Source organism: Pyrus communis, chromosome 5, assembly GCF_963583255.1.
Source record: "Pyrus communis chromosome 5, drPyrComm1.1, whole genome shotgun sequence".
NCBI classification, from domain to species: domain Eukaryota; kingdom Viridiplantae; phylum Streptophyta; class Magnoliopsida; order Rosales; family Rosaceae; genus Pyrus; species Pyrus communis.
Window position 1 is genome coordinate 2,032,385 of NC_084807.1, and position 26,864 is coordinate 2,059,248.

Genomic DNA, 26,864 nt, shown 5'->3' on the forward strand with positions numbered 1-26,864 from the left:
CCATGTCACCAGTTAATATTATATCATCAACTCATAATAATAAGACAATGACAACTTGCCATTATGCTTAACAAACAGCAGGGATATGCATAAGACGATTTGAACCCCAATTGAAGAAGAAATCTGGTAAATCGTTCATTTTAGGTACAAAGAGCTTGTTTTAAACCGACCTCTCCAACTTGCAAACATAAACAAGATGAACATCATCATTAAAATTTGGTGGTCGAGTCATTTATACCTCCTCTTGTAAGAAACCATGCAAGAAAACATTCTTGACGTCAAGTTGCCTCAATATCCACCCAAACGGATCTCAATTCCATGAAACTTAAATAGTGAAATCCGGGGGTAGGATTTCATAATTTTATTCTGATTCTACTTGTCAACTCCTGGCAATTCAAGATCAACTTGGGCATCATATTCATGATACGCATTCAAGTAGTGAATTTTCTCAATTAAAAGATGTTGATGCACATAATCGGGTTGATCTTGGACCACTAAATCTGACCGTAAATCACACACACGCACAAGAACACAACGATATATCATGGTTCACCCTAAGTTAGGGTTACATCCACACTAGTGTCGATCCGGTTTCACTATTTAAAATGAAAGTTACATTGTATATGGAGGCTTGTTGTTAGAGAGGCTAGCATTTTCTCCTTTTCTAAAGTGAGGGTGAATGATCCCTTTTATAGAACAAGGGTTTTCTCTCTTGTTACATACATCAGGCCTAAGTAGTGAGGCTTAAATATTGATGCCCAATCTATGGTACAACAAAAGAAATTGGTCGTATTGAAACAAACAAAAAAGTGGAGATGGGGAGGAATAGAGTATATAATAATGTGTTTTAGCTAATTCTATTAGCTTTGGTTATATCGATTGCTACTATTTCAGTGGAAGTCTTTTTTCTGCTAGGAATATTGCGAAAAGTCCATTGCATAACCAAATAGGAGATCAATGGTTGAGGGATAGCATTGTGGTTTATATTGAGGGAGATGTTTTTTTTTTTTTTTCTTTCATTCATAATGAAGCTATAATGCAGCGTTTTCAATTTTTGTAACTTATATTGTTATTTGTTATATAAACTATGAATGATGAAATTATGATTTAATTTTTAAGATTATTGTATGTCTAAAAAATTGTTTGTGAACTTTTACATGTGACCTTCCGAATAATTTTCTATGGATCCACACCACTGCAACTTGAGGAACTTGTGGTTGAAAACCAAAAGCATTGAATCCACCACCATTTTGAGAAGTGCTCTGATAGTTAGAGCCAGATGGAAATCGCTTGCCTTTACCTTCAAGCTTAAAGCTATTTCCTCTGAAGTTATAGTAAGTACCAAATCCCATTAGCGAAGATTAAGCCAATGGTGTAGGAAAACCAAATGGAAAAAGTGACGACTGATTGCTAGAGGGCATGGAATTAGGGAATCCAAAAGGCTGAGATACTTCTTGTGAAATAAGTAGACGCATCCCATTTTTTGTTCCAAAAGAAGAACCACCATCATACCCACAATTAGTGGTATGAGCAATCATAGCAGCCATAAGAGGAACTTGCTTATCAGTCTCTTCAAAAGTGGCTTCTTCAACCCTCAATTTGAAAGAAAAATTTATCCTAACTAAGAACATGTGAAAACATTTGAAATATATAAGCAAACTAATAACACGTTAAAGTAGGCATGCATTCAAAAAAATTCAAAAAAAAAAAAAAAAAAAAAAAAAAAAAAACCCATGACTTTCAAAGCCTAGTGAATGGTGAACCAAAAAACTCTTTAACAAATTAAAGAGAAGAGAGAGTTTGAGTTTCATTACCCTTGAAAGCTCATCCTTGTTTACACTAGGGATTCACCTAAGTGGAGGGCCTTCTAGTCACCTCATTTGCTCCTTGGATGGTTGCTTCTTTGCTTCTCCTTCGCTCCTTGAGGATTTGAGGAGAGGAACTTCAAGAACACCAAAAGTTTGGTGTCTCTAAGTCTCCACACCAAGGATGAGGTGTGAAGATGAAATGGATGACTTAGAGGAAGGAAGATTGCTGGCTATTTTTCTCTAAGTGTGGCCGGCCTCTTTGGAAGACAAAGCCAGTTCATCCAACTTGAAATATATTATTCCAGGAATAATCATAGCAACAATATTCCTAGTAAACATTGTATCTATATTTATACTGCATAGGAAAAGAAAAGTTGAAGTTGCAACAGAGGCTACCGTGTTACCTCAATCTCTTTGTAGAGTTTCGCACCTGGAACTTCTAAGGACGACAAATGGATTTAATGATAGCAACATACTTGGAAGTGAGGGTTTTGGCTCAGTATTTAAAGGACGCTCTCAGATAGGATAGATGTTGTAGTAAAGATATTCGATTTGTAGCTAGAAGGGGCTTTCAAGAGTTTTGAGAGGGAGTGTGAAATGCTAAGCAATATTTGGCACCAAATCTTATCAAAATCACTAGCTGTTGCAGCCAATTGGATTTCAAAGCCTTAGTATTCAACTACATGCCTAATGGGAGCCTTGAGAAGTGGTTGTATTCTTAAAACTCTTCTTTTAAAATCCTAAAGAGGTTGAATATAACGGTAGATGTTTTTTTGGCCTTGGAATATCTGCACCATGGTTATTCAGTACCAATTGTCCATTGTGGTCTGAAGCCAAGCAATACACTACTAGATGATGATATGGTTGCACATGTTGCGGATTTTGGCATTGCAAAACTCTTGGGTTTCGGGGATTCCATGACTCGAACCATGACCCTAGCCACAGTTGGGTATATGGCTCCGGGTGATCTACTTGCTAGTTTAATGTCTTTCAATTTCGTAATCATGAAGAACTAAACTTCCAATTTTCTTTTGTATATTAATATTGCAGAGTATGGAATAGATGGAATTGTTTTGACGCAAGGGGATGTGTACAGTTTTGGCAAGGACGGATCCACATAGGGACCCAGAAGCTCCTAGGACCCGTCGGCGATCCTAAGTCGCTGCTATAAATTTTTTGGGGACCCCTCGTACTGGAGCATGAGGTCTGTGCAGGTTGTAGGTTGCAGGTTGCAGTGGCTGTCTTCTTTTCGAAGAAGATGACCGCGCACGTAGAAGAAAGAAAATAAGGACCCTTCCTGCCTCTCTCCTCCTTGCTTCTACATGGTCTCATCTATTGGTGCCACCCATCCTCCAACCTTTCTCTGTCGTCTGGCGGAGGCAGTACATAAGCCAAAATTTCTCCAAATTATTTCAACCATCTTAGTAATTTTTCTTATGGGTGAAATTTCCTTCATAAGGTTAGTAAGATGGATATGATCTGTCATGGGTTGGTGAAATTTGGGGATGGAGCTACCATGGCTTTGGGAGAATGGGCAGGGAGGCGGTTGGTGGAGGTATGATAACTCTGTTCTTAGTGAGAGAGAAGATGGATGTTTGAAAACTAGTAAAAGAGAAAAATGGTGTGTTTGGCTAGAAAGATAGTGGGAGTGTGGGGAGAGTTTTATTTGACCGGTGTTTTAAACTTAGTGGTTTGCATATAATTTTTGAATGAAATATATCATATTTAGATTTTCAATGTTATTTTTGTCTACAAATTTTTTGACCTTTATAAATAGGACCCTTGAGTTTAAAATCCTGGATCCGCCACTGAGTTTTGGTATTGTAGTCATGGAAACATTCACAAAAATGAAGCCTACGAATGAAATGTTTGTTGAGGAAATGAATCTAAAGCAATGGGTTGCAAATTCACTATCATCAGAAGCAATAGCTGAAGTTGTGGATGCCAATCTACTTGTGACACAAGAGGAAGATCATGATTATGTGGCTAAGATAGATTGCTTATCGTCTATTATGCGATTAGCTCTTGCTTGCTCTGTAGAACCACCGGACGAGAGGATAAACATGCAAGAAGCCGTAGCCATGCTCAAAAAAATCAAGATGAAGTTTTTGAAGGATGCTGGAAGGAGTGTGCAGTAAAACCGCTCTCGTTTTCTGGCACTTTGAGGGAGTTCTTAATTAATGGATGCTGTGTCTTTTCATGCCTTTTTTATTTAGTTTGAGTCCTCATTTGATGCTGTTGTATTTGAAACAATTATTGGCTTGGAGTTTACAGTGGAGTCCAGACTGATTGATCCAAAATAATAATTTCATCCCAAATTATATATATTTTTCTATTATTTCAACCCCATTAAACTCACGCCAACAACTAAGACCAAATTGGTCTTTAGTTCATGTCATATTTAAAACCCTTTGCTGTACTTGGCCCATAGTGTGCAAGCCTTTTCTCCATCTGCCATTTAATGCGCAGAAGAGAAAGCATAGTTCACACTTCATATGTAAACCCTTTGCTGTACCTAGCCTATAGCGTGCAACCCTTTTCTCTATTTACCATTCAACACATAGAAGATAAAGCATGCACAATTGCATGCAACTCTTGAACGAAGACTTCCTCGCCGTTACGGAAAGCAGAGTCACAAATGGTTGCTGCCATTTCATTGTAGGATTCACAAAGTTACACATACAAAATTGTTGCTAACTAGTAATAATTTGAGCCAAACGCAACACGAATATTATTACGAGGAAAAGAAATAAACAATTTGTCAAGATAGATAAAAATTGAATGACTAAGCTTTGGTTTGGAATTACTGTGCTTTGAAAAAAAAAAGCTACTTCTGCTGTGCTGTGAGAATAAACAGCAATGAAATAAAGCAGCAGAGTGTTTGGTAAACTTTTTTATAAAAGTGTTTTTAAAAAAAAAAAAAAAAAAAAAAGCAGTATTATAGTGTTTGGTAAACTTTTATATAAAACAAATATGAAAAAAAGCCGGTTTTTCAAAGCTGGGTTTGTTAGCTTCTTGTGTGAAAAAAAGCTGAATCTGAATGTTTACCAAATACAAAAACAGCTTCCAACTTTTTATGATACCAGTTTTTTTCAGAATCCCCTCAATACCAAATCAGGCCTACATCTTGATTGACTTGTGGTATTAATAAAAATAATCTTAAATATTAATATTTTCCAACAATTTCACAAGTATTGGTATTTATTTTGATTTGGACTTGCAACAACCTGAAGCATTTTATAGTTAAATCACTGTACATATAATTTGCTCGATAACGCATCAGTGGGCCGCCATTTAAATGTAGAGGATGCACAAAACTAGTAAATGGTTTCTTAAGTCTTTATCACATATCCTTTTCTATCATATATATATATATATATATATATAATTAGGACAATGGATTAGAGATACCTATATATAGTAATATTTTACAAGTAATAATATAAGGGGTCGTAGTCACTATTTACTTCGGCCTCAAAGTATTTTTCTTCACTAGTAAATAACAGATCTTAGGTTCAATTTGCTCTTATTATAAATATATTATTATATCACAAACATGATAATAACCATAATAATAATAATAATAATATAAAATACAAGGGGTCATAATTTTATGTGGTATAGGGTTTAATCAGAAATTTTTTGGTCCTACAACTACGATTCTATTACCATGAATACGAGCATCTCCAATGCACCACAAAGTTATGACTCATATTTTATATTTGAGTTTGAATATGAGTAAAATCATCTCTGATGCACCTGAGACTTAAAAGTTATATTTGAGTTTCTAGTCCAAGTAAGATCTAAATTTAAATTTGAATATGAGATTTGAGTTTTAAATCTAACCATCTAAGTTGACGATGCATGTGGTTGATTTAAGTGTTTCCACAGATTAATTCAACAAGATACGCATCCCATTAAACAAAACAAAAAATGGAATTTATTTTTATTTTTTAAACGTTTAATTAGTCAACGATATATTTTGGCAGTCTTAATCAATATATAATTTCAAAGTTTCAAAGTTAAAAAGACTACCTTTGAGTTCCATTGCTTCTGACTTCTTGGAACTCAGCACATACAATAATGGCAAGAAATCGCTTCTCCTCTCGTTGACAACTATGCTGCTATTCCAATACTGCTGTGTATACATACCTTTCTTAATAACGGGTTCCGCAACAGCACAAATCAACATCAGCGCAGAATTATTTACAATTATTGGTATTCATTTTGATTTGGACTTGCAACAACGTGAAGCACTATTACAGTTGAATCACTGTACATATAATTTGCTCGACCATTAGAAGGTGAAGGATGCACTAAACTAGTAGATGGTTTCTTAAGTTTTTATCATATATCATTTTCTATCATATATATATATATAATTAGGACAATGAATTAGAGACACCTAGCTATGTATAGTAATATTTCACAAGTAATAATATAAGGTGTCATAGTTACTAAATACTTCGGTAGTATTTTTCTTTATTGTAATTGAAAAGTATTAGGTTTCATCACCTCTTATCGTAAATATATCATTATATCACAATAATAATAATAATAATAATAATAATAATAATAATAATAATAATAATAATAATAATAATAATAAAATACAAGGCGTCATAATTCTATGTGGTATAGAGTTAAGTAAAAAATTCTTTGGTCTTAGGATTCTATTACTATGAATGTGAGCATCTCCAATGCACCAGAAAGTTATGATTCATATTTTATATTTAAGTCCAAACATGAGTAAAATGATCTCTAATGCACCTAAGACTTAAAAATTATATTTGAGTTTCTGCTCAAAGTGAGATTCAAATTTAGATTTCAATACAAGGTTTGAGTTTTGAATCTAACCATCTTTAATGCACGTATTTAAGTTGTCAAAACTCAATCCAATATTTTTTTTCTCTCCAATACAAACATTTAAATCTTAAAACTCAAAATATAAAAATATAGATCTAAGAATATAAACTTTTGCATTAGAGAAGAAAAATCAAAATACCCAAACTCAAGATCTTATTGGGACTCAAATATAATAATATTAAAAAAGATATCTAAGTTGATGATGCATGTGGTTGATTTAAGTGTTTCCACAGATTTATTCAACAAGATACGCATCCCATTAAACCAAAAAAAAAAAAAAAAGGATTTTTTTTTTTTAAACTTATAATTAGTCAACGATATATTTTCTTTTTGGCAGTCTTAATCAATATATAATTTCAAAGTTAAAAAGACTACCTTTGAGTCCCATTTCTTCTGACTTCTTTGAACTCAGCACATACAATAATGGCAAGAACTCGGTTCTCCTCTCGTTGACAATTATGCTGCTATTCAATACTGCTGTGCATACAGACCTTTTTTAATAACGGATTCCGCAGCAGCACAAATCAACATCAGCACATAATTATTTCACAATTATTGTTATTCATTTTGATTTGGACTTGCAACAACGTGAAGCATTATTATAGTTGAATCACTGTACATATAATTTGCTCGACCATTTGAATGTGAAGGATGCACTAAACTAGAAGATGGTTTCTTAAGTTTTAATCATATATCATTGAAAGGTATTAGATTTCATCACCCCTTATTGTAAATACATCATTATATAATAATAATAATAATAATAATAATAATATAATACAAGGCGTCATAATTCTATGTGGTATAGGGTTAAGTAAAAAATTCTTTGGTCTTAGGATTCTATTACTATGAATGCAAGCATCTCCAATGCACCAGAAAGTTATGACTCATATTTTATATTTAAGTCCAAACATGAGTAAAATGGTATCTAATGCACCTAAGACTTAAAAGTTATATTTGAGTGTCTGCTTAAAGTGAAATTCAAATGTAGATTTCAATATGAGGGTTGAGTTTTGAATCTAATTAACCATCTTTAATGCACATATTTAAATTGTCAAAACTCAATCCAATATTTTTTTTCTCTCCAATACAAACATTTAAATCTTAAAACTCAAAATATAAAAATATAGATCTAAGAATATAAACTTTTGCATTAGAGAAGAAAAATCAAAATACCCAAACTCAAGATCTTTTTAGGACTCAAATATAATAATATTAAAAAAGATATCTAAGTTGACGATGCATGTGGTTGATTTAAGTGTTTCCACAGATTTATTCGACAAGATACGGATCCCATTAAAAAAAAAGGATTTTTTATTTTTTAAATGTTTAATTAGTCAATAATTTATTTTCTTTTTGGCACTCAATCAATAATAATTTCAAAGTTTTCAAAGTTAAAAAGACTACCTTTGAGATCCCATTTCTTCTAACTTCTTGGAACTCAGCACAAACAACAATGGCGAGAACTCGTTTCCTCTTGTCGACAACTTTGTTGTTGCTGCTATTCCAATACTGTTGTGTATACATACCTATCTTAATAACGGGTTCCGTAGCAGCACAAACCAGCATCAGCACAGATCAGTTTGCTCTTCTTGCCCTCAAATCCCATATCACCATTGATCCTCAAAACATCTTGACCACCAACTGGTCTACCTCCAATTCCGACATTTGCAACTGGGTTGGCGTTACTTGCAGTGCACGCCACCTTAGAGTGACAACCTTGAATCTCTCCTACATGGGTCTCACTGGCACCATCCCTCCCCACCTAGGCAACCTCTCATTTCTTGTTCAATTGGAATTTAGAAACAACAGTTTTGGTGGTACCTTGCCCCCGGAATTGTCTAATCTACGCAGGCTGAAGTTGATTAGCTTTGAATTCAATGACTTTGAAGGAACCATTCCATCATGGTTTGGCTTGTTATCTAAACTTCAAACCTTCAATTTGTACGGTAATCAATTTTCGGGTTCCATACCAAACGCCATCTTCAACTTATCTGCACTTCAAGTACTTAATCTAAGAAGCAACCAGCTATCCGGTACGTACATACGAACCAATTACCATACAAGCTATCAGGTTCCATACCATGTTATTTATATGCTAGTTTTTTACTTGTTTCCTTATTCCATTTCTGCGGCCAATACATATTGCAAACCCTATACTTTGATAGGTACCATACCGAGAGAAATCGAGAGGTTAACAGTGTTGCAAGAGATATTACTTGGAAATAACAATTTCAAAGGTATGACTCAATCAGCTTGTTGCCATGATTATATAACATACTCTGTTGGTTCATTTTTTGACCACGGGGGTCTACTTATTTTACTTAAGTAACAGGTAGCATAGCAAGAGAAATTGGGAACTTAACCATGCTCAAGAGGATATACCTTGATTTTAACATGTTCGAAGGTAGGGAAGACTCAGCTTTGTCATTTTTTAGTATTATTAGATTAATGCTGGCGAAATCACATTTTTGTACACAATGCACATTGTACCACGTTTCTCATAGAAAGAGGGCGCACTGATTAATACTAGTAGGTTTCACAGAGGTAATTAACATGCTGTGGTATGCACAAATGTGACTTCCCCAACATTTTTTGCATTATTATATCTGATATTTAATATTATATAGAAAACCTATATGTGATTTTTTTTTTTTCTTCAGAAATTCCAAACTTGATTGGCAGTAAAGATGAGGTGGAGTGGTTGTATGTGCAGGCTAATGCCCTAAAAGGCCCTATTCCTTTGACTGTCTTCAACATGTCCTCTTTGACAATTTTGGCTCTAAACAGAAACAACTTAAGTGGTAGTTTTCCAGACAATATATGCCAACATCTTCCAAGTATCCAGGTGTTAAATTTGGCTTACAACGAGTTTGATGGTCCACTTCCACACAAGTTATGGCAGTGCAAAGAGCTCCTTAGTTTGGTATTGGACTATAATAATTTCAGCGGAAGCATACCAAGAAGTATTGGAAACTTGACCCAGTTAACACGGCTTGGTTTTAGCAACAACACCTTAACGGGTACTTAATTGCCAAGTCCATTTATCTTACTTAAATTAGAGTAACTTATTTCTTTGTTCCAATCATGATTAATTTAATTTTTTTTTTTTTGTCACATGATTAGTTTTTTTTTTCAATTGATAAAGGTGGGGTGCTATTTTCAATCATGAATGGTTCGAAATACTCAAATACAATAATTAATACTCGATTTAAAAAATAAATATCAAGTAATTTAATTACTCAATTATAAGTCTAGCTCACCTAACTAATGTCAAACGGATAGTATTTGGAGAGATCACTAGTGAGTAATTACTTTTTTTTTGTCCATTAATATTTTACTACATGTTTTATGTTTGAAAAAAAAAGGTTATTTAATTGTTCCTTAGCTTTATAAAGTATGGAATATATGGCATTTTTTATTGAACCAAATCATAAAGTGCGTATACACCTAATCCTCCTCATCAAACAATTCGGACTTTTGAAATTTGATCGAAATGCTAAAGTTATTATAACTTTTAAAGTGGGGTGGAAGGGATCCGGAGAGGATCTCTTTCCTATAGAGCACTCACTAGTAAAAAAAATATGTTATTTAATTTTTCTTTAGTTTTAAAAGCAAGGAATAGCAACTTAAGCCTAGCCCCTTAGTTTAGATAATATCTTTGTTAAAAAAAAATATGTGGAATATGTGGCATTTTTTTATTGAATCAAATCATAATTCCTAAATATATACAGAGGGTATTCCTCCATCTTCTCTGCGTATGCCCAGTTCCTTGTCGTATTTTTATTTTCTTTATAATGATCCAGTGAAACTATGGAGTTAATACTATTTTAGGAATGCTAAGGCAAAATAATTGAACTTATATGCTAATACTAATTGTGGCAGGTACTATACCATATGAAGTTGGCAATCTTCAAAGTCTACAGTATTTGTCACTCGATTTTAACAATCTCAACGGCCCCATTCCATCCACAATCTTCAATATGTCAAAGATGACAGTACTTTCACTTGTTGGTAATCAACTCTCAGGTAGCCTCCCAGCAGACATAGGCCTTGGAATTCCGAACCTGCAAAGTATATATTTAGCACTGAATAAACTCAACGGAGTAATTCCCAACTTTAACTCCAATGGTTCCCAGCTCATTCATGTAAGCATGTCCGACAACTCATTTTCCGGGTTTATTCCTAACAAGTTATGTGCCTTAACAAACCTTGAGGTTCTTAGCTTATACCGAAATAATTTAACGGTTGACACTTCAACTCCAGAAGTAAACATCCTTTCTTGTTTCGGTAATCTTAGAAATCTTAGGGTATTCATCCTGGGACGTAATCCGTTAAACACTAATCTTCCTATTTCTTCTTGGAATCTCTCTACATCGTTACAACAACTTACTTTAGACCATTGCAATTTGAAGGGTAGCATTCCCATTGAAATTGGCAACTTGAGCAGCCTGATATCCTTAAACCTGGCATCCAATCAATTGAGCGGGTTAATTCCAACTTCTATTGGAAGACTAGGGAGTCTCCAAGGTTTGTATTTGGTTGATAACAAGTTGCAAGGATATATTCCCGATGACCTTTGTCAACTAAACAAACTAGCTGTATTATATTTGAGTCAGAATCAACTGTCTGGTTTTATACCTTCTTGCTTAGGTAATCTATCTGCAAATCTTAGAATTCTATCATTAGCATCCAATTCGTTAACTTCTACACTGCCATCTACATTGTGGGAACTTGAACAAGTCTGGTTCTTTAACTTGTCATCAAATCTTCTAAATGGATCTCTGTCACAAGATATCGGCAAGTTGAAGGTTGTGTCATACATGGATCTATCAAGCAACAATTTATTTGGTGTTATACCAAGCAGTGTTGGGGATCTTCTAGATTTAACTAGTCTCTCCTTGGCAGATAATAATTGTGAAGGCCCTATTCCCAGTTCATTCGGCAAATTGAAAGGCCTGATACGGTTGGATTTATCCAAGAACAGTTTGTCTGAAGCAATTCCAAAGTCGCTAGAAGCACTCTTGAATCTGAAGTACCTGAATTTTTCTTTCAACCAACTCCAAGGGGAAATTCCAGAAGGCGGACCTTTCAAAAACTTCTCTGCTCTATCATTTGTCTCGAATAAGGCGTTGTGTGGTGCAGCTCGACTCCACGTCCCACCATGCAAAAACAATACACTTCAACCAAATTCAAGGAAAGCTAGTTCATCCAACTTGAAATATATTATTCCAGCAATAATCATAGCAACAATATTCCTAGTAGCCTTTGTGTCGATATTTATACTGCACAGGAAAAGGAAAATTGAAGTTGCAACAGAGGTTACCGTGTTACCACAATCTCTTTGGAGAAGAGTTTCACGCCTGGAACTTCTAAGGGCGACAAATGGATTTAACGACAGCAACTTACTTGGAAGTGGGGGTTTTGGCTCAGTATATAAAGGGACACTCTCAGATGGGATAGATGTTGCCGTAAAGATTTTCGATTTGCAGCTAGAAGGGGCTTTCAAGAGTTTTGAGAGGGAATGTGAAACGCTAAGTAATATTCGGCACCGAAATCTTATCAAAATCATTAGCTGTTGCAGCCAATTGGATTTCAAAGCCTTGGTACTGAACTATATGCCTAATGGTAGCCTTGAGAGATGGTTGTATTCTCATAACTCTTCTTTTAATATCCTAAATAGGTTGAATATAATGGTAGATGTTGCATTGGCATTGGAATACCTACACCATGGTTATTCAGTGCCAATTGTCCATTGTGATTTGAAGCCAAGCAATATCCTACTAGATGATGATATGGTTGCACATGTGGCGGATTTTGGCATTGCAAAACTCTTGGGTTTCGGGGATTCCATGACCCAAACCATGACCCTAGCCACAGTTGGGTATATGGCTCCAGGTGATCTACTTGTTAGTTTATTATCTTTCAATTTTATAATCATGAAGAACTGAACTTCTAACTTTCTTTGGTATATTAATATTGCAGAGTACGGGATGGATGGAATTGTTTCGACACAAGGGGATGTGTACAGTTTTGGTATTGTAGTCATGGAAACATTCACAATAATGAAGCCTACGAATGAAATGTTTGTTGAGGAAATGAATCTAAAGCAATGGGTTGCAAATTCACTATCATCAGAAGCAATAGCTGAAGTTGTGGATGCCAGTTTATTTGTAACACAAGAGGAAGACCCTGATTTTGTGACTAAGATAGATTGCTTATCGTCCATTATGCGATTAGCTCTTGCTTGCTGTGCAGAGCTACCAGGCGAGAGAATAAACATGCAAGAAGCTGTAGCCACACTCAAAAAAACAAAACTCAAGTTTTTGAAGGATGCTGCAAGAAGTGCACAGTCAAACCGTCCTCTTGTTCATGCACTTTGATGGAGTTGTTAATTTATGGGTCCTCGTGTATGCATTTTGATTCAGTTTCAGTCCTTATTTGATGCAGTTGTATTTGGAACAATTGTATATTGGCTTGAAGTTTATAGTGGAGAGTCCAGACTGAATTTCATCAAATATCACCTACGCACTAAAAGTTGAAGCTAGCAATTCATGTTGTCAAAGGAGAAAGAGAAAATAAAGCCTTTTGCGGCAAGTATTAAGCCAAACTTGTCTTCTTTATGAATCAAACCAAGCTTCTTGTTAAAGAAGAAAGCAAACCCACCCGTAAGTCCTAATGTGCAGTCGAGAAGAGACTAAGAAAAAATCCCGAGCATGTTCAGTACAATCACAGAATAAAAACAAGAAAGAAAAAAGCATGATCGGTCTAATTTTGAAATTTATACGACAAAAAAATGGGAATAACTAGTGGCAAGCCACAAATATCCATCTCTTTCGGGTATGACCACAAGCTTTTAATAATATGGCCGTGATCTGTCATTACGTGCGACTATCTCCACTATAGAAATAAAAAAAGGAAAGAAGGAACAAATCCGTTAATAAATACTAGAAACAAAGGGTAGGCTTTCTACATATGTATCGTTCAAAACAACGATTTTTATCAGCTGTAGCAAAGAAATAAACTTCATAAAAGTCGAAATATGAAGAAAGAGGCTATCTCCTTGCTCGTGACTACACCAAACAGACTCACCAGCTCGGAGCATTGAACCCGGGACCTCCCACATGTTTTTGTTTATTGGAGAGCCGTAGTCCGCACCCTTATCACTGCACCACTTATTGTGGTTCAAACCATTTTATTTGTTAGTCCGGAGATTTTTAAGCATAGAAATATTTACATTTTTTCGTCCATTACACATAACTCACAGACCAGACCACTGGCTCCAGTGTTGGACCGTCATTGATGCCAGAATTTTGTTCAAGTCACTGGAAAATGTCATGTCATTGTTACATAAAAAATAGTAATAGGTGCAACTTTATTATCTTTAATTATATTTTTTGTGTAAGGTTATTGTTGTTTTACATGCGTACACAGTAAAGCTAGAGCCATAGAAGAAAATTCATCACCTAGTATGTTTTTTAGAAGTAGCTGTTGGACTGACCTTGATACCGGAAAGTTTGATCGGCGATCGGCCGATCGCTGTAAATTTTTGCTGGTCAGAAAATGTAGTAGAATTGAGTGACAATTCTCTAATTATTTTGAGTTAACGTAGCTCTTATTGAATTATTTTGGTTGACTATTCTATTAGTACTTAAACTGAAAATATGATATTTTAACCTTTTTTTTTTTTGGACAAAAAAAGGGACACCTCGTGCTTTAAGTGCAAAAGTTCAGTCTTCCGCTTCACTCTTCTGCGTTCACAGTTCACAGCAGCATATTCAAATCCTTCCTTTTCAGTCTTCACAGCAGCATATCCAAATCCTTCCTCAAAGGTTCATTCTTTTCCAATTCAATTCTTTTTTGCGCAAATGGGTTTTTTGGGTATTTGAATTTTGTGTTTCATGTACGATTTCGGGTTGAAAGATTTGATTTTTTTTGTTCATTTGGGGATTTACAATTGCTTGATTGATCGGTTAATATTGAAACCCTAGGCGTCTGATGCTTTGCTGTTGAACAACGGAATTAGGAGTGGGCCGCTGGCAAAGTTTTATTGTCTTCCTCCACCTATGTCCAGGTGTTTGATAGTCGTCCTCCATCTGTCTCTCGTACTGCTTTTTGCTAGTCTTTATACACACTCCATGTGTTTGATTTAATGCCTCAATGAATTATCTGACGAATCAGTCCCCAGGGGCAATGTGAATCAGAATGAGAATGAAATGGTGGTAATTCTGATTATACCATTGTTGATGTTGAGGTAGCAAACGAGGAAAGTAAGGGTAATAGAGATGAAGGGGAGGTAGCAAAATGTTCAGTACAAAGGTATTAAACTTGGTCTAGGGGATATCTTTTTCTACAGTGTTCTTGTGCGCAGAGCTGCAACGTATGACCTTATGACTATGTATGCCTGTTATCTTGCCATTATTTGGGGGCTCAGAGTGGACTCTTATTTTTTGGTCAGTGTACCATCGAGCTTTGCCAGCTTTGCCCATATCTATCATCTTGGGTGTCATGTTTTACTTCTCTACTCGGTTATTAATGGAGCCTTTTGTTATTGGGACAGCTACAACTTGTTGATATTTTGATAGTCCATTTGTTTTTGGTAAGAGAGATTATTTATTTAAGAGGAAGCTGACGTCCTAGGTATTTTCTGTTGCTACTGAATTCTCTATCAAATGGGTTTCCAAATTATAAGTTCATCGATAATGTCTATTGGTTTGTAATGGTGGATCAGAGTATATAAAAAGGATTTGGTTGTCTAATTTTTTTTTTGGGATCTTTTATCCTTCTAAATTCCGCCCCTCCCCTCGATAATTCCTGGCTTCACGACTGCTTTACACTGCAACTGAATCGCGAATCCTTCCCCTTCATTGGCTTCACAGTGCGAATCCTTCCCCTCCGCTTCAGCCAGGCTTCCAATTTCATGCTTTAATTCAAATGGTCTCTCTTTCTTTTTATTTTTGTAATTGAGTATGTTTAGGTCATTGGTTGAAGAATGTGATATTTTACCCTCCTTGCTTTGTTGAGTTTTGTAGTTTAAGAATGTTTTGTTTGAATTTTTTACAGGTACTTGCTCTGTCTCAACATCCTCTCTCTCCACTGCTTGTTTGGTGCCTATGAAGCTTGTTAGTTTTTTCTCAATACTTACATACATATGCACTCTTCATATATAAATGTTAAAGCTTGAATCTTGGGATTATTATTTATGGGTATTAGTATTTATGTTCCTTTGTGCAGACATGTTTGAGCAAAGGTGGTGGTTACCATCTCCCACCCTGCCACATACTCAATATATGTGGTTATACCATTTTATTGGATTGCCCATTGGACCTTTCTGCTCTTACAATCTTCTCCCCTATTCCTTCTAGTTCAAAAGCTAGTCACTTGGATAAAGAGAGTCCCAATTCCCTAAACTGTAGTGATTTGTTAGATTTGGAGGAGCCCTTGTTTCGGAAGAGACAAAAAGTCGAAAAGTCCCTGGATGCTGATGATTTGATTTGCGCAGTTCCCTGGTACAAAACTGTCAACAACTTACACCTATGGAATGCCTCTTTTATTGATGCGGTATTGATATCAAGTCCGATGGGTATGCTAGGATTACCATTTATTACTCAGATGAAGGGATTTTCTGCTAAGGTATAATGTGATTTAAATTTAATATAAGATAATCTAATTTCCTACTGTCATTTTGGTGTTTAAGGAATTTGTTTATAACTTCAATTTGTAAGTATTTTCATGGAGTTGGATCTGATTTCTTAGCTTTGTTGTTTCTTAAAATGTGTCAGATATATGTGACTGAAGCAACAGCAAGACTTGGGCAACTTATGATGGAGGATCTTGTTTCAATGCATATGGAAATCAGGCAGTTGTTTGGACCTGAGGAGTCATCTTTTCCTCAGTGGATGAAGTGGGAAGTGCTTAAGCTTCTTCCTTCTTCGTTGAGACAGCTGGTATTAGGCAAAGATGGGGGTGAGCTGGGTGGTTGGATGCCCTTGTACAGGTACTTAATACTGCATCCAAATGGTTAATGTTGATTGTTTCAAAGTTAAATTTTCTTGGTTGAATATGCCAACTGCCTATCTGTGCTGTTGTACATATACATGTTTTAAGTCAGTCTATATAACCTCGCTGTAATTTTGTGTTCTGGAATTGTAAACAATCATCAGCATCTCTATTGGAAGGTGATGGAGAAGAAGCTAATTTCTTTGACGATTTCCCAACTAAATTTATGAAATATTTTTAGGATGTAGGTTGGGGAAATATTATCTTGTCTGACAATTTGACATTTTATGTTACTAGACTTTGGTCTGAACCATTTATCAGATGGTGTATCGTTCTTTGGAATCATGTGTTCAAGTTGACAATTTTAATTTAACAGTCTGACAAGATCATTACCCCTCATATTGATATACTTGGTTGTCTGTTACCCCTCAAATTATCTGGAATTTCTGTGTAGCAAGATTCTATGTGTAAGAATGTAATGAAGAGTTCTTCTCAGTGCAGCTGATGTGAAGGACTGCATGCAGAAGTTTCTAAGAGTTAAATATGCAGAGGAAACTTGCTACAACAGCACATTGATATTAAAGGCATTCAGTTCGGGATTAGAAATAGGCTCTTGTAATTGGACGATAAAGAGTCCCAAGGGGAGTGTTGGATTTATTTCAAGTTCCATCTTTGATTCTGCTCATGCAATGAATTTTGATTACCATGCTCTTCAAGGGAATGATACGATGATATATTCAGATTTCTCATTCTTGGATGCTGCGGAACATGTTGAGAGTGACTTCGATAATGCAAGTGATTGTCAAGAGTTAGCCATGTCTTTACTTAATATTGATGACAGTTTGGAGGAAAGGGACAAGCTAACTTTTATATGCTCCTGTGTAATTGACTCTGTAAAAGCTGGAGGCTCAGTCCTTATTCCTATTAGTCGACTTGGGATTGTTCTGCAGCTGTTGGAACAGATATCATCTTCATTAGATGTTTTGAATTTGAAGGTAACTTTTTTGTCTTTTACAAGCTTCCTTGCCAAATCCACATATATTAAAAACTGAGATTTGGTGTGTTAGCTCTTCAGTTTTCAAAAGACATTAGTTTCGGAGCTACACTCCATGTCTAAAACTTATTCCTACGCAAATTGGGTGTCATCATATGGTTTTTGTTTTACTTCTTGTACATGTATTGCTGTCATTCTATGCATCTATCACATGGATAGTTTGCATGCTCTGTGCTAGTGTGGTTTATGTGAATAGAAACAAACTTGGAGACTAGATTTCAACACGTGTGACTTGATTGTTTCTGTGTGCAATTTATTGCTTGATTATTTTTGCTTGCCCAAGTTCTTGATTCAAGAGTTTGATACTGGTGGGTATTTTGTATATCTGTAATCATAAACTGGAACCATTGCAAAGTAGGGATGACTTTACACTTTGCTGACTTGCATTACTGCTTTAAGTACTATCAGCAGTATCAAAGTTAATTGCTTTGTGTCAAAGATGTATAATTAACAGGGTTCTTTAAAAGTGAAATAGAGATATGAAGAATACTTTCAATCATACTGAGACATAATACTTCATACTGAGATGTGACAAAATGCTACATTGATAGTATTAGAAGTTTCATATATGGAAATGTTTGTCTCTTTCAGGTTCCTATTTATATTATTTCTTCTGTAGCTGAAGAATTATTGGCTTTCACTAACATCGTACCCGAATGGCTTTGCAAACAACGGCAAGAAAAGGTAAATGTTTAGCTTTTTAACCTTTGCAATGTGCTTGGAGCTTTCATTTAGTTTTTTGAATTGCCAACTTAAGACATTGCAGTCACTCTTTGAACTGATCTTGCAGCTGTTTTGTGGTGAGCCATTGTTTGCACATGTCATGCTCATAAATGAGAAGAAGCTTCATGCGTTTCCGACAGTTCATTCACCTAAATTATTGTGAGTTTCACATTTGTCTCTCTTTTTTTTAGAATATTTCTCCATGGTCATTGATGGGGAAGCCAATATTCTGAACTTATTTACCTTAGCTTCAATGAAATTACTTGGTCCCCCAGGGATTTTGACTTCTTAAATGAAATCACGTTAGATTAATGCCTTTGCTAATTTTATCAATTTTTATTTCTTTGAGCCAGCTTTCACTTCAAATAGGTGGAGAAACTTTGAAATGAAACTGGAGTTGTTTTCCTTCCTTCGCTATCACATTCAATACTAATATGGAATATTGTATAGTATATGATTATTCTTTTCTTTTTTGCACCGTAAGTCAAACATGGGGAAACTACCTGCTGTAGATAGTCCAAAGGTTGTTACTCTCACCTAGTATGAAATTTGACATGATTAAAAGGGTAAAGGGAATGGAAGGTATCAGTATATTTTCTATGATCTCTCCTTTGGAAATTAAAAAACTGACATTTGTGATAGGATGAATTGGCAGGAACCATGCATAGTTTTCTCTCCTCACTGGAATCTGCGGCTTGGTCCAGCTGTTCATTTGCTCCGGCGCTGGTGTGGGGATCAGAACTCCTTGCTCATTCTTGAGGTGCTACTATATATTTTCACTAACAATTGAAGTGTCATATCAAATGTGCATAAACCGTTTTAAGGAATTTCTCATAAAAATGGAAATAAATGTTAAGAATTTTCACCTTATGCAACTATTTACTTAAATTGTCACTGCCCGATTTGCAGAGTGGACCGGATGTTGAGCTGGCTCTCTTACCTTTCAAGCCAATGGAAATGAAGGTTCTTCAATGCTCTTTCCTCTCTGGGATAAGGTAGGGTTTCTCTTCCTTTTGAAACTGACACGAATCTTGATTGATACATAATTTCATATTGTAACTTGACATCTTATTTCTTAATGAAAAAAAAAAAAAAAAAAAAAAAAAAAAAAAAAAAAACCCCTTATAGCAACTTGTTAAACAAGGTACACAAGCTTATATCGGGATATCTGCTTTTTGTAGGTTGCAGAAAGTTGAAGCGTTGCTGAAGATATTGGAACCAAAAGTTGTTCTGGTACTTGCATGTCTTTATGCATTGTAGATTTTCATTTTCTTGATGTATGAGATTTCATCTCTTTAATAAGTCCTCCTCTGTTTATTTTCTGCTCAAGTAGTTACCTGAAGATTTGAAGCCGAATAGCTCTTCAATAACAAATTCCTTCTCGACCTTTCACTACCGCGTTAATGAAACGTTGTGTATACCAAGCTTGAAGGACAATTCAGAATTAGAAATCGCAACAGATTTGGCTACCCAATTCAAATGGAGGAATTTGAAGCAGGGCAATATGAAAATGACAAGGTTAAACGGGGAGTTCTTCGTAGATCATGGCAGACAACGGTTGTTATCTGGAAATCTAGAGTCCTCGGAGAGTAGACCACTGGTACATTGGGGTTCACCCAGTTTGGAAAAGCTTCTGATGGTGTTATCAACCAGGGGCATCAAGGCAACGCTTGGGGAAGCACCAAGTGGTTCTGAATCAGAAAGTGCTTCTCTAGTACATGTCCACCATCCAAACCAAGCTCTTGTAGAAGTCAGAGAGACGATCACTGTCATTAGTACCGCTGACGAAAGTTTAGCCTCCATCATTTTTGAAGCAATATGTAGTGTTCTAGATGGCATCTAAACGAAGGGAATATCGCTTTGTTTCATTCAATTCTTATATTATATTTTTGTACAATCTTTAGTAAAATTGCAAGTGAATTCTGAAAAAGCACTTGGAAGTGCTTCCATACGAGCCTCAGTTACTTATGCAAAGCAGTTTCCTTTGACAATGAAAGCGAAACAATCTTCGAATTACTTACAAACAGTCGATAGAGTCGAAAATAGGCGACAAGTTTCAGCATTCTTAACACAAGCATAACACTTTTATTATAAACTCAATCGAGGTCTTAAGCTTCTTGGTAGAATGAATTTAGACTCTTGCTCCAATCAAGGTCAACAAGAAGTTTTTGTAGTCTCCTGATGTGTCGCCTATAACATCATCGACAAGGCTGGTTTTCGACATTTTTGAATACTCCTCTCGGATTTTGATCATGTCGATCTCAGCTCGGGTGACAATGGCTCTATTCAGAGAATCTTCATCCGTCCCAAGTCCAACAACGGAATCTTTGATGACCTGGTTGTGGTTCAAGCAACAACGAAAGGTCGTTTAAGAACTTTTCCGGTACAACGGAGGTTAAAATTGATATGAACACTTTCTAGAATCCGACCGAACACGTTCATCAGTAATGGAATTTAAAGAACCAAACACCATACTCGATATAAGTACTTGGTGCGGAGGGAATGAACTAACCTCTGCAAAATATTTCGCAGGTGCTGCTATGCACCAATACACCGCAATCAATACAGATTCGAAATCACCATTGCCGCAGCTCTTAATGTCCTGTCAACGAAATTGGCAAAGTTCCGAAGGAAAAACAAGGGATTAGAAGATCGCGAGTCTTCAGATTACTGAAGAGTAGAGAAGGAGACGTGATGTATACCTGGTCGATGGAATGTCCATACTTCTGTTTGTAACACTCAAATGTTGCTCTTAGTTGAAAGATGTTCCTTGTGCTGAGTATCCAAACAACTTGATCATGATCGTATTGCTTTGTTTCGATGGCTTCGTGTAACCTAGATGCCTCTGAATTGGCAATGCCTGTATCCACCAGCTGCCTGTCGTACCTGTACGAGCTCACTAAACCCACGAGAAGCTGTGCCAACCAACAGTATGAGTCAATAGAATGCAACACTAGACCCAGTCCGAAACCACAATTTTCTGTTTTCAGTGAACGAAAACAAATGACATATTCCTGTCTTAGCAATTTTTTTGTATTATCATTTCAGACAAGTGGAGCTAATTGAAGGTTTGACCCAAAACCGAGTGCAGTGGCGTTCTAGGATTCATACAATCAACCCTATTTAGTGGGATAAGGCTCGGTTGTTTTTGTCGTATTATTTCAGACAAGTACTGCTTAATTGCTTTAAAATCTTCACCCTTTTTTAGAATATTTCCAGACGAAGATGTTAGTAATCACTGAGCAATATAACAACGAAAATTTACCAAGTATTTGAACCTGATATTCCTGACGTAGGAAAATATGTTTTTACCTTTCTGATGGGTAGGGAAACGGTTGAGGCAATGTCCTCCTCAAGAGAACAATCGAACAGTGAACTGTAGACCTGTCTCACGGCCATCAAGTGGTTAGGAGATGATGCACAAGCTATCTCAACCAACACTTTTAGGTGTTTTACGCCTTTCTTCTTCGTCCTCAGTGCATCTCTCGCCAACTTAGCGTCCCTTTCGGGAGGATCATATGTCCACAAAAGGACTGCATTCTGTTACACATCATCACTTGAATGGTTACGAATAAACCGACGGAATAACATCAACATAAACAATAAGAACATAACATTCTTATGAAGGTTTAAAATTGCAATTGGATGAATACAGATACGAGTTTTAAAACCGAAAAAATATTGGAGAAAATTACTCTGAAATCTCCGGAAAGTTCAGCGTGGAGATCATCAAGGAGGGATTTATTGTAAAGCTGTTGGTACGTGTCTTTGATTTTCCTCCTTTGGCTAGCATTCCTGTGTCCTAATATCCATACCACAGCGTCCTCATCTGTTCCCAATCCTGTTACACCAACACCTAAGATTACTATAGATAATATATATAGAAAAACAAGTATTCATGAATCAATAGCAGCAGCAAATTCATTTATGATCACAGCAGCAACAACAATAAGAACAACAAAGTCTTATTCCACTAAATGAGGTCGACTGTATGAATCCTAGGACGCCACTACACTCGGTTTTGCATCAAGACTTCAGGCTTCAAATACTCCAAGTCTCAACAAACAAAATTTATTTTCCAAAACGTAATGAAAAATAATAGAAAATGATAGAATTTGATTACTTTTTTTCGAAAAACATAATGAAAAATAACAGAAAATTTTATAGAAAATTTATCCTACTCAGCTTTTCAGCAAGAGAATAAGAGAAGATGATAGACATGCAAAAAGCCACACATGTTTCTGCCAATTAACCACATGAAGAAATCAAACTCATCCCATCCAAAATTCAGAAATCTCATAAACCAAGAAAATTGAATAAAACAATTATTTTAACATAGCCAAATTCTAATCCACTCTATCTAAACTACAATAAGACAGAAGCACGCTGTTGTAGCTAACTTGGCTACACGCAATTGAATAAAGCAGTTAAGGACGCAGAACCATCATAAACTGTAATTGGATCATGTGAATGAGCAAGTGAGAAGAAAACCATCAAAGGCTTTTTTAAGTCTCTGACAGTCTTGGTCGGGAGGAGGGACAGCTTCTGGTATTTTGAGACTGCCCATTGATCCGCTCATCAGCTTGAAATCTTTCTCTGAAGCTGAGCTTCCAGACGAAGCATTTTGTTTGGGAAGTGACGAGGTACGGCCTTTACCAAAGAAGCTCCGCATTTAGCCGTTTCCTTCTTGTTCTCTTCGTTGTTTTTTTGCTCGTCCTCCGCCTCAACTTTCGCTGGAAAATCAAAGATTTTGTATCATCATCTTTTCATACTCACATAGTTGCCTTAATTCGGACCAAATGAAAAGATGCCCCAAAATTTTATATATTTTGAATTTACAAGAATAACCCCGATTTGCTATTAAATATTTTGAGGCTATTTAACTCCGTTTAGTACCTGAACTTTTCCCTTTTAGGACGGTTTACACATGTATTCTTAACCGTAACAATTTGGTATTTGTACATTGTGAAATTATGACATTTGACTTAACCGTTAATTGTAAGAAATTTTGTTTAATAATGACGTGAATAATGTGTGGAGTCACTTCCTCGCATCCTTTAATGTAAACATATCGTTGCGTTAAAAAATAATTTCATTTAATCACTTTTTTATACGTATTTTTCGGTTTCCGTTTTTGAATTTGACTTATTTGATCTTTGATTTTAATCTATTAAAAATGTGGTCATTTTCATCAAATTATATTGATAACCCTCAAATTTACACAAAGAAGAGGTTTGAACTCACCCCTTAGTGCGACCGCTACAAGGATTTTTCTTGGTTACCAAACAATTAAGGAAAATAGTTTACCAAAAAAAACAATAAGGAAATAAAATAAATAGGGCAACCCTAGCAAAAGAAAAGTGGTGTTTGTCCAAAATATAGCCGCACACGATACTTTGTGCTTTATACACAGAGACCACAAACTTTTATTAATTTTTCGGTTGCCAAATTCTCGTTACTCCTCCGCAAGAGTGCTAATTACTCGATTAACATTTGGTTTTGGTTCTAATGACTTTATTAGATTTTACTTCTTTCAAGTTGGATTTAATTAGGTTTAACTTTGTAACGATATTTTGATCATACATAGCTTTTTTTATTTTTTTATTTTTTTTTATGTCTGTTTAACTGCCTGGCTTGCTGTTTGGCAGTTTAATTGTTTATTGACATCTACAAGAACAACACTAAGAAAGAAGACTACTTACACAATTAATCACCCTTCAACTCTTTTAAGTTTTAACACATATAACCACCACGGATTGTCCAGAGGTTGTTGACGAAGTCTAGGCTCGTATTCTACACGGCACGTCCTGAGTTCGATCTCTAGCGCTAGAAATCACACGTGGTGGCCAGGAAGAGACTAAAATGCCTCTAATCCTCTGTGGAGTCTTCTTGACCCCCAGAAGGATGGACTACCATGGAAAACTCACTAGTTGGCCTTTTTTTTAATACAAAGAAAAAGAAAGACTCTTTTTTTATTTTTTATTTTCTATAACAAACGATATTATTTACATTAGGGGGGAGTGTGCTAAGCTTCACAATGGGTTAAAGATAATGTGATTCAAATTCGCTTATATTGAGAATCGAGCCTAAAACCTCACTTATAAGTAAAGAGAAGTATCATTAGACTGTAGTATTAAGTGAGCAAATTATAACACATACATTGTGAGCAAATTTTACTAACTTTGATTTTCAGAGCATTCTTAGACCAAAAACATCCATTGCTTTTACTTAGGAATTTGAGTTAATTCTGGTCTATTAATAATTTTATTGTTTTACTTAGTCGATTTGACCATCTACTTGAAAATTTTCTCAAAGACTCGTTTGAAAATGTTACCTATTGTCAATAACCTCTTAAATTGAGGATGGTGTGGGAAATATATTAAATTAGGTTGTGTTAGGATTTAAACGGAATAAAAAGTACGTAAGGATTAATATGATACTTTAGTTTACCGGACAAGATTAGCACAAAATCCTTATGAAAACATATCGTGATACTTAAGAAAACAAACAGTACAATGATTAAAAATAATAGGACAAGAGATAAGACAGCCTGTTCCAACTTTCAAAGGATCAATCAGTTTTGATCACAATATCCCCACAGTTCTTAATAAGAGAAATGCTAAGAGGACTATTCCAAAAGTAGGATTTTTATAAACTTTTCCTCATTTTATGTTTTTGACATGATTTTTGTGTCAACATTATAGAATATTATTGTATCAAAAATATGATGTGTTAGAGAGGTCATGGAGAATCTCAATTTAAGAGAGTCTCTTTAACATATCTCTATATACTAATATGAACATATTTTATAGAGTGGATTTCATGTCGGGAAAGAGAAACTTTGAATGTGCTTATAAGCAGAGCATGTTGTCCCGCTTGTGAATCCCAACGCACATACATACTCTATGTCACCAAATTTGTATTATCCACGTGTTAGGTTTGAAAATTCATACATGTGACGGGACGTGTTGAGAATAAATTTCAAACCTAAAAAAGAGAAATCTTGCACGTGTATATATAGTTAAATTACTCTTGATATATTGCTAATTAGGTTTACGTTGCAAGCCAACTTCTTGAAACTTTTTTTAATAATATGAACACATCAGATCGATGTCTATCCCGAGCTGTGCCTGCACATTTTGACTCTTACGTAGAACTATATGTGGATGCAATTATGCATATGTTTCAACAAATGGATTAGGCTGCCCTACGGTACTACATAATTGCTTTTGTTAGTTGTGCTTGCCTGCCTGCGTTTCAACTTTCAGGTGGCCAAGAAAAATCCGACGAGCTTCTTCACTCGAGAGGAAGATTCTGAACTAAAATATTTTACGTCAGAATTAATGTGATATGGATACTGCTTATCTTTATACTTTTTCCCACGTGAAAAAGAAGAAAATTAGGAATTTCAAATGAATGGTTAGAGCAAAAGCACTACATGTTGCAGAAAAAATAAGTTAGAAAAAGGCAATTTATAGGTATAATGATATACATGTATGTATATAACTTTGCTATAAGGAAGTTCATGTTGGAAGACAAGAATTAGCATTTCTAATCCGGTTTCGCTTTAGTTTTTTTTTTGTTAATTTTTTTATTGGAGTGTTTGTACTCATTATTTTACAATAAGTAACTCAAAATATAGTCTTATGAATTATGTAGCAGTCTCGACTAATTTGTAGTGGGTTTTTTAAAATTTCAGTTAATTGAGTAATATTCATAGTTTTATAATTTGTTTGTTTGACTTAGTTTGATTTTCAACCCTTCATATTTGTTTGATTTGTTCAAGAGAGATTATATTCACACACATCAAATTACTTCTCCCACATCATTTTAATTTTTTTAATATTTTCTACACATCAATAACACTTGATAGAAAAATATTAAAAAATTAAAAAGATGTGGAGAAAGTAATTTGGGACGTGTGATTATAATATTACTTTGTTCAATAGTTTAGGAACCACATGTGATCCATGCATATATAGGACAATTAGAGAAGATGTTCATCACATGATTCCCAAACAACCATTAAAGAGTCTCATGCATAAATAATTCAGGATATATTTCACATCAAATCCTTACCTGGATAGTTGGCCATAATAATATCTAATTTAAATTCATGGCAAGCACGATATAAGTTGTTCGAATTATTTATTTTTGCTAGACGGATTTCCCTTCGAGAAAAGGCATGCGTCGTGTATGTGTTGTGTGTGCGCACATGGGAACTAAGACACGAAAGCATTGAGTTGTTAACAATATGTCAGTGGTCACCAACAAATTTTTAACTTGTAAGTTGTCACATTTATCACATTAGGGAGTCTTATAATACACCTTCCATCTTTGTGTGTCTACACTTGTTGAAACAAAATTATCTATAACACCAAATATATATAATTATATATTATATATGTTATTAT

General features: G+C 35.3%; 3 protein-coding genes across 4 annotated transcripts; 2 read left to right on the forward strand and 1 right to left on the reverse strand.

Moving 5' to 3' along the window:
• Nucleotides 1–8,130: 8,130 nt before the first annotated feature.
• On the forward strand, nt 8,131–13,057 carry LOC137733268 (probable LRR receptor-like serine/threonine-protein kinase At3g47570). The gene is made up of 6 exons (XM_068472413.1): nt 8,131–8,710; nt 8,843–8,914; nt 9,010–9,081; nt 9,338–9,697; nt 10,560–12,572; nt 12,660–13,057. Exons 1-6 carry the CDS (start codon nt 8,131–8,133, stop codon nt 13,055–13,057), a joined length of 3,495 nt encoding a protein of 1,164 aa, XP_068328514.1.
• A 1,345-nt stretch (nt 13,058–14,402) lies between these two features.
• On the forward strand, nt 14,403–20,359 carry LOC137735018 (uncharacterized). Of its 2 annotated transcripts, XM_068474371.1 has the most exons (12): nt 14,403–14,506; nt 14,666–14,993; nt 15,738–15,796; nt 15,909–16,307; nt 16,457–16,671; nt 17,170–17,668; nt 18,319–18,411; nt 18,518–18,609; nt 19,093–19,210; nt 19,360–19,445; nt 19,632–19,683; nt 19,784–20,359. In XM_068474371.1, the coding sequence occupies exons 3-12, from the start codon at nt 15,788–15,790 to the stop codon at nt 20,291–20,293; spliced, it is 2,073 nt and encodes a 690-aa protein (XP_068330472.1). In that variant the 5' UTR covers nt 14,403–14,506; nt 14,666–14,993; nt 15,738–15,787; the 3' UTR covers nt 20,294–20,359. The 2 variants fall into 2 exon arrangements, with proteins under 2 accessions (XP_068330472.1, XP_068330471.1); XM_068474370.1 differs by lacking the exon at nt 14,666–14,993 and having other exon boundaries at nt 14,415–14,506.
• Nucleotides 20,360–20,471: 112 nt separating this feature from the next.
• On the reverse strand, nt 20,472–23,282 carry LOC137733131 (annexin D3-like). Its single transcript, XM_068472291.1, has 6 exons — nt 22,942–23,282; nt 22,146–22,291; nt 21,763–21,990; nt 21,153–21,365; nt 20,963–21,052; nt 20,472–20,785 (listed from the first exon to the last, which is right to left on the reverse strand). The coding sequence occupies exons 1-6, from the start codon at nt 23,120–23,122 to the stop codon at nt 20,582–20,584; spliced, it is 1,062 nt and encodes a 353-aa protein (XP_068328392.1). The 5' UTR covers nt 23,123–23,282; the 3' UTR covers nt 20,472–20,581.
• Between the last annotated feature and the right edge of the window lie 3,582 nt (nt 23,283–26,864).